General features: G+C 38.2%; 1 protein-coding gene across 5 annotated transcripts in view; it reads right to left on the bottom strand.

Annotated features, from left to right (window-relative positions):
* Positions 1-6: 6 nt before the first annotated feature.
* The window catches only part of LOC101990893 (zinc finger protein 160-like), a 16,591-nt gene continuing 3,152 nt past the window's right edge, over positions 7-13,445 (bottom strand). For all 5 annotated transcript variants that reach the window (XM_026778404.1, XM_026778405.1, XM_026778406.1 and 2 more), the window contains 3 exons: positions 10,466-10,592; positions 9,268-9,387; positions 7-2,962 (listed from right to left, as the gene is read on the bottom strand). In XM_026778404.1, coding sequence (XP_026634205.1) covers positions 1,011-2,962; positions 9,268-9,387; positions 10,466-10,592 — 2,199 coding nt within the window. In that variant the 3' untranslated portion in view covers positions 7-1,010. The remainder of the gene's footprint in view (positions 2,963-9,267; positions 9,388-10,465; positions 10,593-13,445) is intronic.

The following is a 13,445-nucleotide window of genomic DNA, read 5'->3' as shown; positions in this document are numbered from 1 at the left end:
TGCTGATGTCACACAGATAGCCTCCAAATTACACAATGAACTTGAAAACTTTGCATTGCAGTTTTACAATATCCCATGCCTTTCAGATGATAAATGTTCTGTTTAGATCTTGTCAACCTGACACCCAGGAATTACCTGGAAAGAGGGACTTTTAAGAAATTGCCTCCATCAGGCTGGACTCTGAGCATATCTGACAAACGTTTTCTGGGAGGGCCTAGTCCAATTTGGGCACTACCACCCCGTGCTAGGTGGTACTGGGTTGTATAAGGGAAGTTAAGCCATGAAAAGTGAACCAGCAGGCATACCTTCTCCATTATCTACCTTAGTTCCTGCCTCCACGTTCCTACTCAAGCCCCTGCTCTGGTTTATCTTAATTAACTATAATCCATAAGATGAAATAAACACTTTAGTCCCCAAGTTGGCTTTGGTCATAGGGTCAATCACAACTAAAACAAAACAATAAGTTAAGCAATAGATAATTCAAAAGGTGGAGCCATTCTCAGAAATTATAGACATGCTCCTTTCATACTAATGTGATTTTTCATCCTGTTTTTCCCAGAGCATGCAAGAAAAAGGCCCTGGGGCAAGAACTGTACCATCACAAAGTTGAGGCTGACAATCATAAATTATAAGGAAGACTTTGCAGGGAAATACAAAACAATGACTAATTTATATCCTGAAGGCAACCAGGTATATCAATGTAGTCTTGCAACATGTGTGTGTGTGTGTGTATGTGTATAGTTTTAGCCTATTCTGAACTTTAATTGTTCTGCAATTAACAATTATTCTGTTGCCTGTAACATCAAAGATTAGCTATGGAAGATGAAGACTTATTCCTCTGGTAAATCCCACAACTGTCTGACAAGTGTGTGGTTTGCATGCATACAACCATAACCAGTGATGTACTTTAACTCTTGATGAGTGTTGTTCTATCATTTAAATTAATATTTTCTTAAGACTGAATTCCTGGATATTGTGCAAGTGAATTGGGGCTGAAGGCCTTGCTACAGTTACTTATGTTTCTGTCCAATATGAAGTCTCCGGTGACTTGCAAGGTTGGAACTTCGACTAAAGACTTTGCCACACACACTACATGTATAAGGTTTTTCTCCCGTATGGATTGCCTGATGGGTAGTCAAGCTTGAACGCACACTAAAGGCTTTACCACACTTATCACATTTGTAAGGTTTTTCTCCAGTATGAGTCCTACGGTGACTTGCTAGGTGTGAATTTTGAGTGAAGACTTTACCACATTCATTGCACTTGTAAGGTTTTTCTCCAGTATGGATTGCCTGATGAGTAGTCAGACTTGAGTACACACTGAAGGCTTTGCCACAGTCATTACACTTGTAAGGTTTCTCTCCTGTGTGGGTTCTGCGATGATTTGCCAGGTGTGAATTCTGAGTAAAGACCTTGCCACATTCCAGACATTTATAGGGTTTTTGTCCAGTATGGATTACTTGATGGGTATTTAGGTTTGAATGTGAATTAAAGGCTTTCCCACACTCATTGCACCTGTAAGGTTTCTCTCCAGTGTGAATTCTTTGATGAATTGCAAGGCTTGAAGTCTGACTGAAGACCTTGCCACATTCATTACATTTGTAAGGTTTTTCTCCAGTATGGATTACCTGATGGGAAGTTAGGCTTGAACGCACACTAAAAGCTTTGCCACATTCATTGCATTTGTAAGGTTTCTCCCCAGTATGAACCCTCCAATGCCTTGAGAGGTTTGAAGTCTGACTGAAGACTTTGCCACATTCTTCACATTTGTAAGGTTTCTCCCCACTGTGGACTCCACGATGACTTGCAAGATGTGAATTTTGCGTGAAAACCTTGCCACACTCATCACACTTGTAAGGTTTTTCTCCACTATGGATTGCTTGATGGGTAGTGAGGCTGGAATACACACTAAAAGCCTTTCCACACTCATTACACTTGTAAGGTTTTTCTCCAGTATGTATTCGCCAATGATTTGCAAGGTGTGAATTCTGAGTAAAGACCTTGCCACACTCTGAACATTTGTAGGGTTTTTCTCCAGTATGGATTATCTGATGGGTATTTAGGTTTGAATGTGAATTAAAGGCTTTCCCACACTCATTGCACCTGTAAGGTTTCTCCCCAGTGTGAGTTCTCCGATGAATTGAAAGACTTGAAGTCTGACTGAAGACCTTGCCACACTCGTTACATTTATAAGGTTTTTCACCAGTATGAATTACCTGATGATTAGTTAGGTTTGAACGAACACTAAAGGCTTTGCCACATTCATTACACTTGTATGGTTTCTCACCAGTATGAATTCTCCGATGACTTGTAAGGTGTGAATTCTGTGTGAAGACCTTGCCACATTCATTACATTTGTAAGGTTTTACTCCAGTGTGATGCCTCTCATGTACCAAAAGGTAAGAACGTCGAAAAAAAGCCTTACCACATTGGACACATTTGTAAAGTTTCTCTCCAGTATGAATTTGCCGATGATGTGCCAGAGAAGAAGTATAACTGAAGACCTTGCCACACTCATTACATTGATAAGGTTTTTCCTTAATGTGTGCTTTGCGTCTTTTCATAAGTAGTGAACAATAAACATCATATTCAGGAACAATGTGAGCTTTGACACCAATAGACGAAATCTGTTCAGATGATGAAATTGAAAAGCCACTGGTGATAGACTTAAGTTCATCATCATCAATATTCTCTATAGATGGAAATGGCTGCATTTCAAGTAAGTTCCTAAGGCGTTTTCCTGTATTCTTTCTACAATCTTGATGTCTTCTATGGGTGAATTTATAACTCCTTTCACTGTTTTTCCTCTCAAAATCCTGTACGTTCTTCTGGAGTCCTCTGAAGGAACAGTCTTCAGTGCCACTGCTTTTATATCTTTCTGACACCACTGTCTGGTCTATTTCCCCTGAATTGCTGCTCTCTTTTAGTGTCAAATCTTTAATTATATGTTCAAGAGAGTTGACTAGAAGACATAAGAGATTTTTCATTAATTAAGACAGATATTCCACTCTGAAAAAAAGTTCCAGCAAAATAAGATTTACTGAGTTAACTTATCAATTTTTAGAACCATAAAATATAATGTAAGCATTATAAAATGACTGATCGCATAATTAATGTAATTAATTTTTTTGTAATTTAAATCATCAGGAAAAAGTGACTGTTTCAAATAACCCATGACCAAATTCTTCATATTGAGTAAAGTAGCATAAATCAGGAAAAGAATATACACCATCATATAAAGGTGTATACTAATTGCCAAAAAGTATATGGCTATACTATAACTGAGGGGAGGAAAGTAGATATTAACAGCATATTCTGTAGAAATACACACTAAAGCATCAAAATAAATTAAAATGGAAGGTAATAATAGTTAAATTTATATAAGTAGGTGATAATTTTGAATTGCAAAATGATAGCTAGAAGAAAAATTGACAGAAACAGTACCAGCAAAAACAATGCAATCATCTCTCATAAACCTACCTAGACCCACTAATGATGGGCATTTTTTAACATTAACAAGCAGTGCATGTCATTTATACTGCACAGCACATACAAAAAAACAATCACTTATAGGTCCTAGTAAATATTATAAAGCAATTTTTGAATTTCATGATAAAGCAAGCAGGCAAACTTATGACTACATAAGTTCATAAATTGATAAATATAGGATCTGAAGATCTAAAGCACTGTCCGTGCTTATGAGTATGCACTACTCTTGTACAAGAGCTGAGATGGGTTCCCAAGACCTACATTGGACAACTCTCAACCACCTATAATGCCAGCTCCAGGGCATCCAACAATTATGTCTGAACTCTGCAGGCACCTGAACTCCTGTGCGCGCACACACACACACACACTTAATTAAAAATGACAAATATTAAAAATAAAATATCACGTTGTAAAATGGTAAACACTTTCATATTAAGAATAAACAGGACTTTCTATTACAGTAGTACAAAAAAAAAAGAAACATAACATTGTCATTTAACTCCTGTGTTTTTAGGTATGAAACAAAATCATTATATAGAAAATATAACTGCATAGCCATGATTATGAAACTAAGGCTCACAATACCCAAGACATGGAATCAGCCCTCAAGTTCATCAACAGATTGATTCATAAACATAGGCATTACACAATTATTCAATGATAAAGAATACATGGAATCCTGTCATTCATTAGAAAAACTGACAGAACTAGAGAGCACTGCATTAAGCAAAACAAATTAAATACAAAGACAAATGTAGCATATTTTGTCTTACATGTGGAAATTTTTCTGATTCAAAAAAATTATAAAGTAGAAGAGAATCTATCAGGGAAGGGGAAAGAGAAAAAAGTAGAGTAAAAAACAAAAGGTGGGCATGATCCAATGCAAACATGAATGGAATGTTTGCTGTCTCTCACTAATTTAGATAAGTAATATGTCATGTTATGGAATATTTGTTTACACTGTGAGGATATGTGTCACTGTGATTTGGATTAATAAAAAGTAGAATGGCCAATAGCAGAACGGCAGGAGAGAATAAGTGGGACGCCTGGGAAGAGAGAAGGAACTCTGGGAAGAAAGGGGGGAAATGCCAGCGAGACACTGAAAAAGTCAGACATATGGTACTGAGCAAAGAAACTGAGCAACATGACATAACGTATATTAATAGAGATAAGTTATAAGAGCTAATTGGGAAAAAGCATAAAATAAGGCGCATCTTTCATAATTAATGATAAGTCTCCAAATCATTATTTGCAGGCTGGTGATCCGAAGATAGCTAGACAAGAAAACTTGCTACATTTAGCACCCAACATTCAGCACATAAATCTACATAGGGCCTGAGAAAGTTGGAACAAAAAGTCCCAAGTGTGACTTTCTGGTGACCATGTTCTTTCGGGTAGGCACTTTTTTTTTACAGCATACAGAATCACAGATTCTTTAAAAGATTCTGCTGTACATCAGAGCACTTGAACAGCTGGTATGCTAGGTAAAAACACCTACTGCATCTTGATCTCAGCAACTTTCCAGAGTTGGGATCATTAGGCCAAAGGAGGCAGAGCCAGTCGCCAAGCCATGTGCTCACCCTAGAGAGTAAAGGTTTGGTTCATGTGGACAGAGAAGGGTACAGACATGCATAAACTCAGATTTGAGTCAAGAAAGCCTCTGAACAGGTTACAACATACAGTGTGCCTGAATGTATGCTTAGATGCTAAAGAAAGAAAAAAATGGGTATAGAAAGTCGTAACAAAATCAATCAATCAATAAATAGTTTAAAAATAATAAAGTAGAGTAAAGTAATTTTTAAAAAGCAATGTAAGGATGGGAAATACATAGGGCTGGATCTTATATGTTGCTTTGATGACTTTAAAATTTTTGAATGCTGATGAGCAAAACATAAATGCTCCTGAAAGAAAGTCAATTGGAGGGAAAAAAAAGCTAAGTTAAGTATTTTAAGAATGTCTTATCTTCATAATATAAGGTAGGAAATCTGATGTGTTGGGGAAGATGTTATGCCTATGACTCTACAGAAAGCAAACAGCTATAAATTGCTTCAAAATTAATGAAGATCAGATTTGTCTGGGAGAAAGCTCCTAAAAGTCTTGGTTATAGAAATGAAGAAAAAAAACAAGCAAACAAAAAACAAGAAAATCTAAAAATCAGATGATGTACATGCTGATACCTCCACATGGGAATAGCTCTGAGACTGGATGAAACATGATAAATCTTGTTTGCTAAAGAGGTCTCATGATTTATTATTCCATATCATCTTTACAAATGGCATGGATAGAGGTTTGTTTATATAATCCAGAGACTTATAAAGTTAACAGATCTTTTATACCTGCTAAAACATAGAACAAAAACCACCTTTAGCTGACCTGTACACACCATTCTATATTTGTTTTAATGCAGATACACATGTTACATAAAGTTTGTGTTTTCAGAAAACAAAGGGATCAGATAAAGAAAAGCATCTCAGGTGACCCCAGCATTTTAGAATGTCTCTGCTGCAGTTTCCTAAAAATTCTATATACAGGTTAATACATAATCATCTATTGTAGTCAAGCTTGTAGTCATGTTAGTTAGATTTTCTAAATACATAAATATATTTCAGTTAGACAGATAACCTTCAAACCTTTCAAAGACCTACAGATTTTGGCATTTAGAATGTTTTAAGAACTTAGGACTTTTCTCAACAATGAGATACATGTGCTCCTGGCATCACCAATCTACTTCAAGAGGATGATGGGCATCGAAGAGGCTCCTTATGAAATTTGTTAGCCATTTGGGGAAGAAACTGTTCTTGCCTGAACTATTTGACTGAAATGAGTACTGAAGCTGCTTAAAGAAGATGTTCCTGCTTCATGAAAAAGTCTGCCAGACATTCTGCAGGACAGAGAAGAAAATGACTGACAAACTGCCAATATAGGTGGAACTGTCTTTGAAATTTCCTGCTTCATGGAAAACTATGCCAGATACTATGGGCCTGTAGGATGAAAATGAGTGCCTGCAACGTTACAGAAGAACTTTAGGAGACTAGGCAGAGAGATGTCTCTGTCAATTTTAGAGTTCTGGAAGTTGCTTACAATGCACTTTCTGTTAACTTAGGCAATTTGATATTCTTGTTGGGGTCTTTGATGGAGTTGAAGAATAGTTATAATTATAGTTTTCCTTAGTTATGATAAAAGGTCAAGTAGATATAAATATTGTAACTATAATTATTGCTTGATACCTGTTTTGTCATATGTAATCTTGCTATGTTAAAGTTAAAACCTTCCATTTTATTTAGATAGAAAAGGGAGGTGATTTGGGAGGTTTTGTATGCTGTGCATATGTTTTATTGCCATCGGTTAATGAAGAAGCTGCTTTCAGCCAATGGCTTAACAGAGTAAAGCCAGGCTGAAAGAGATATAGAGAGAAAGTAGGTGGAGTAAGTGACACACCACGTAGCCACTGAAGGAGACAGATGAGACCCCAGAACTTTACTGGTAAACCAGGAACCACATGGTAAAATTTAAAATAATAGAAATGAGTTCATTTGAGATGTAAGAGCTAGCTATAAACATGAATATGCTAACAAGCTGAGCAGTGTTTTAAATAATATAGTTTCTGTGTGGTTATTTTGGGTCTAGGCAGCTAGGAAACAAAAGAGCAGCCTCTGACTACACATAGATGCATTGGTTATGAACACATGGTCTATTACTTAACGTGGCAACTAGCAATAATGTCACAAACATAAGTCACAAGAACAACATAGCCATGCCATGTACATGTCATCATTAGTCTTCAGTATCTACACTCACAAGTTGAGCTGCTTTATTGATTATACAGTAGTTCTATTTACTTTTTCTGAATTGCCAGTAATTAGTTCTCATTAATGAATCCCAATCTAGATTCCCAACAACAGAGAACCCAAATTCCCTTTCTACCACATCCAGATCAAGGCTCACCTTTTCCACAATAGCTATCTTTCCAAGTGAAGGTGACATTCACTTTGGTAAAAATTGGCATTTCTGCAAAATAGTAATGCTGAACTTCATTTCATGTATCATGTCTCTTCAGTAAATATGTATTAAAGTTAGGCATCGTGATGTGTACCTCTAATCCATCTGAGGAGTCTGAGTGGCCTGTGCAATGTTCATCTCAAAAAAAGAATACATGGCCGGGTGGTGGTGGCGCATGCCTTTAATCCCAGCACTCAGGAGGCAGAGGCAGGCGGATCTCTGTGAGTTCGAGACCAGCCTGGTCTACAAGAGATAGTTCCAGGGCAGGAACCAAAAGCTCAGAGAAACCCTGTCTCGAACCCCCCCCCAAAAAAAAGAAGAATACATAAAAAGTAAAATGAAAAGAATACAACATTTCTAATGGGGTGGGAGCCTGGTATGGTTCTAGCTTAGCTAGGCCCTAGGTGTAAGCACCACCTCTTACCTAACACACACACACACACACACACACACACGCACGCACGCACGCACGCACGCACGCACGCGTGCGCGCGCATCCCCAATTTTAGGCTGGCTGTTTTCATGCTGGCTTACTTCAGATTTTACATTTTGGCTATTAATTCACTTTTGGATATATGGTATGCAAATTACGTGTCCACACTCAGAGAAAAGTACCTAATGCAAAGTAACAAAAGCCTGTTTCATTTGGTTCTTCTCAGTTAGTCATGGTAGGTTTCACAATGGTCACAATAAGTATGGAAGAGGAAACATTCTGAGACAGAGGCAAAAGACAGATGTTGTTATTATATCATCTGGCAACTCAGCTTTTGAGTGATGCCTGCACTATTCTTGGTGTTATTTTTAGTAGCAAAATTATTTAATTTACTTGTGTGTACATAAATAGCTGCCTGTGTGTGTGTGTGTGTGTGTGTGTGTGTGTGTGTGTGTGTGTGTGTATGATGAGTTTTATTTGTCCAGGGAAATGAAGTTCTAAATATGATAACATTTATCATCCCAGAGAACATTTTACTGGACAAAATGAACCAAGTAGGAAACCATTATGTGTTGTTTTGTGTTAGCCTAATTATTTCAGTTTTTAAGTTTTATTTCTATTGAGACAGACTCTCACTACATAATTGGAACTCAATTATGTAGATCAGCTTTGTCTCAGACTCATAAAGATCCCCCTGCCTCGGCTTCTCAAGTGCTGGGATTAAAGTCATTTACCACCAGGCCCAGCTTAGCGTTACTAATACATCATTATGTTCAACATTAATCCCTCTCAGGGTGGCTCATCCAGTTACCTATTTCCAATTAGATCCTCTTCAAAGTTCTACATCAGGGAAGCATGGAGGCCCACATACATAATTATATCAATCGTCAGGCTAAAGCAGGAGAACTGAGAGTTCCATGCAAGCCTGGTCTGCAGAGATAACATTGCTACCCATCCTCCTACCACACAGAATGTTCCATTTCACATTGTCAAAGAGAGTTAAACATTTCACCATGAACCTTGTATAGCACCTCTGTCAAAATTTAATCAAATGGCCATCAATGGTAGCTCATGCATCTAATCCTAGCACTTGGAAGGCTGAGACAGGATGCTTACCAAGAGCTACACAGTGAGTTTCAGATATGTCTGAAATGAAGAGTGAGACACTACCTCAAATACACAAAGAAGAAAAAAGATTAAAAACAAACAAAACAGGACACCACGAGAGAGTTAAAGGCTAAAGTTCTCTACCTGTAAAGGATAGTTACAGACTTATGTTTCCCACAGAAACCCTGACTTGCCAATGCACAGCGGTGTAGCTTCCACTCTACCCTCTGAGAGCTTACCTGTCCTCACATATTCTTGTCCATTTGGTTTTCTGGTTATTACTGCCTTACTCTCCACGATCCAGGACCCTTTCTCTTCTTCCAACATAGACATAATATTCAGATTAGGAAGTGTGACTCCTGTTTATAAAAAGACAGTAATACCATGTAGTGAGGTTTTTATAGAATATCTGTCCTATGCTAATGTGGGGAGAGAGCAAGCTTCATATAAATCTAGAAAAATACAAAATCATTACTGACAGCCTCCTTCTGGGAGTTTAATGGACAGATATCTAGTTATGTATCAAAATTACTGAATCAAAAGTTCAGGGAAAGAAAGCAAAGAATTGGATGTAGTGGGACTCTAATACAGTCATTTGTATCTACGGTAAACATAAAATATAATAGCTGTTCCTCACTATATATAGGGCAACAGTAGAATGTATTAGTGTTAGTTGAAGGTACCAAACCATGAAGAAACCACAGTAGAGAAGAGTGACTGCTTTCTATGATTTATAGATTTGTTTTCTATTGTATGATTTTGGCTACAGGACTATCCAGACACACCTGGAGATCTTGCACTATTAGGTACTGCAAGCAGTACAAAATAAGAAGTAAAGGTTTTGGGAATGTGATGATTTCCTCCAGAAAGCATATAGACCAAAGGGGCTTTGGTACTCCTAATACAACTTTTGTGTACTGTCAATAAATATGCTTCTGAACATAGGTTCAAAGTTCAGGTCACAGAAACTGTTTCTCCCTGTTGCCAGAGGGCCTAAAATTTACATCTTCACGTGACTCTCCTTCTTTGAACACTCCACGCAACACAAAACACTCAACATTGGATACTTTAAACACAAATCTAGGTGACATGAGTCATGTGTAGTGACACATGCCAGTAATTCCAGCACTAGGGAATGTGAGGCAAAAAAAACAAAACAAAAAAACAACAACAAAAAAAACCTCTTAAGGTCAAGGCTTCTACATTATATAACTCAAGAGATCAAAACAAAAACAAAATCTACCACAAGGGCCAGAAATAACACCCAGTGCTTGTTGGTGAAAAAGTCTTAGGTTCTATTCCCAATGCTGAGCAAGAGAAGGAAGAGGGAACAGTGGGAGGAAGAAAGGAAGAGGCCACATGGTTCCCCCAAAGGCATGGAAAGAAAACTTCAAGGTTACATGGCAAAGATTCCCAACTCTTGAAAGAACTCCTTACCGAGGGAGACCAGGTTGCTGTAGTTCTCCAACATGACATCCCTGTGCAAAGCTCTCTGTGCAGGGTTCAAGCATTCCCACTCCTCCTGAGAGAACTCTATGGCCACATCACTGAAAGTCAACTTCCCCTGAAAGGAAACAAACACATTTCACTATGTGGACATTTAGGATCTTTACAAAAAGACAAGAAAAGGGGAAAAAACAGAAAGACTGAGTTGATGAGACCAAACCACCACCACTCTGTGAGATTACAAACTATATATCTGATGTGGGAAGTCCTCCTATACATGTGTTGCTTTTATTGGTGAATGAATAAAGAAAATGCTTTGGTCTGACAGGGTAAAATAGAGATAGGTGAGGAAAATAAGCTGAATGATAGGAGAAAGAAGGTGGAATCAGTGAGAAGCCATGTAGCCCTGGCTGGACAGAACTTTATCCAGAAAGTCACAGCCATGTGACAATACACAGATTAATAGAAATGGGTTAAATTAAGATGTAAGAGTTAGCCAATAAGAAGCTAGAGTAAATGGGCCAAGCAGTGATTTAATTAATACAGTTTCTCTGTGGTTATTTCAGGAGTCTGGGTGGCCAGGGAACAAACAAACAGCCTTCCTGTAACATATGTTTTTGTCTAGTTCTCAGACATACAGTTCACCTGGCATCTCCAGAGTGATAAGAATGGATTTGTTTTCTATGATTACGATAAAAGGTAAAATGAAGTCCCGAGTTACAGGACAATTTACAGGGCCCAAGACGAACAAGGTAGGAATACGTTCAAACTTCAGGTCTTAGTCCCCATCCTCTATGGAGAGGATTGGGGATGAAGGCATGTGTGAATACCAATGACCAAAGGAATTAAGTAATATGTGAATAATGGAATCTTCATAAAACCTCCAATCAGTTTAAAGCTTTTACCCTAAAAGCTTTTTAGTACTTTCAGGGACAGTACTAAAGAGTGGCTTACCCAAGGAGGGAGTAAAAGTCACAGCCCATCTCATGTACATCGCTTTTTGTGTCTTCTCTGAACAACCTGTCATCTAGAGTCTTTGGAATGTTCTTTATAATAAATAGGAAAAGGTAAAGGGTTTCCTTGGTTTTGTAAGTTGCCCTAAGAAATGAACCATAAAACTGAGGAGGAAGCTGTATAGATCCTTGCTGAGCATATTCTGTGAAACTGAGTCCTCCAGCTGTTTAGTGTCAGAATGCAACTGAATTAGCTGACACTGGGCTGCAGTACACTGCAGAACTACTTGACTGGTATGTAAGAAAAACGCCACACATGTGGGCTACCCTAAACTTTCTGATTAATGAGTGTACAAGACCTACCCTAGTTTCTCCTATGTTCCTAAATTAAGATGCATCAGAACAACACAGTATGTCCCTAATGTTATTCTGCTTTGTAATGAGATATTATGGTATCACGTCACAGAGCATTTCTCATGTTTGTAGACAATACAAAAATAAACAAAAGCCAACACAAGGTCTGCTCCTTTCATTCACTGCCCACTCTGATAAATGTTCACTGTGTTCTCTGAAACCTTTTTTCACCCCCTTTTGCCCAATTCCCCTAACTACCACTTGGTACTTATTTGATAAAAGAAAAAGAAAAACCCACAGGCTCACCTCAACTCAAGTGGTAGATATAAGATGTTTGACACACCCAGTTCAGTTTCTAGCTGAGCTAATTCATGCAGTGTCTTCTGAGATGACATCATGGGGCCTTAAGAAGTCAGCTCAGTGCCATGACACAGGCTTATTATCCCAGCACTTTAAAGGCTGGGGTGCGAGGACCTCTATGAATTCAAGGCCGGACTGTATTGCATATTGAGTGCAGGGCTAGAGTGGGCTTATTACTTTGTATGTTTAAATGTTTGCTAAGATGTATGTCTGGGTAAGACAGGAGTACCTGGTGCCCAGGAAGGCCAGAGGAGGGTGTTAGGTTCTCTGAAACCGAAGTTACAAATGGTGATGAGCCTCCATGTAGATGCTAAGAATACAACACATCTCCTCTGGAGGAGCAGCCAGATCTTTTACCTGCTGAGTCATCTCTATCTCTCTAGCTCCCCCCCCCCCAATCATTTTATAAGCAAAAAAGTTGAAGGTACAGCTCAAACCTGTGTTCACTAGTCAGCAGTAAAAATATGTAGGAAAACAAAACATGATATTAAATAAACCCAAACATTAAAACTATCATGACCACCATTTTCTCCAGAGGATAGAAAGCAGAGAGGCGACTAGCCAGGCATGCAGCAATCATTACCACTCAGTGAGAGGAAAAGAAGGTGGTGAAGAGAACAGCAGAAGTAGATTTACTAAAATTAACACATTGATGTGGTTACAACACAGAACCAGGTAATCAAGAGGACTATCTTTCCTCATCACAGTCTCATGAAACATGCAATCCAACAAAAAACACTCTACTTTATACAAAAATTTATCAACAATATGTAGATCATGAAAAATCAAAAACCTTTTGGATTTTAGCAATGAAACCTGAGATGGTGTGAAAATACAGGAACCACTTAGAAGGGTATAATTCTAATACCAAGCCTAGAGGGGTAATTTGTAGCACTGATCAGGAACCCAATCAAGATGCGTTCACTGAACACTATGTAAGAACTATGTACATTCATTTATAGAATGTTCCCACAAGACTGTGAAAAAGCACTGGAAATGGTAACTTACTTTTGTAAAACCAAGCCTCTGGAGGTTGAAGCTACAGATTTTACTATGGGGTCAAGGCCAGTCTGAACTATTTAGAGTTCCAGAAAACAGAGTGAAAGACTGTCACAAAAGAAAAGAGTATGTCAGGCAGTGATGGCACATACCTTTACTCCCAGGACTTGAGATACAGAGGCTGGTAGATCTCTGTGAGTTTGAGGCCAGCCTACAAAGCAAGTTCCAGGACAGCCAGGGCTATACAGAGAATCCCTGTCTTGGAAAATCAAAAAGAAAAATAGGAGACAAAAGAAAATGAGAGA

This window comes from Microtus ochrogaster, unplaced genomic scaffold (genome assembly GCF_000317375.1).
Source record: "Microtus ochrogaster isolate Prairie Vole_2 unplaced genomic scaffold, MicOch1.0 UNK138, whole genome shotgun sequence".
NCBI lineage: Eukaryota > Metazoa > Chordata > Mammalia > Rodentia > Cricetidae > Microtus > Microtus ochrogaster.
The sequence above is the reverse complement of the archived record's forward strand: the minus strand, read 5'-3'. Positions and strand labels throughout refer to the sequence as shown.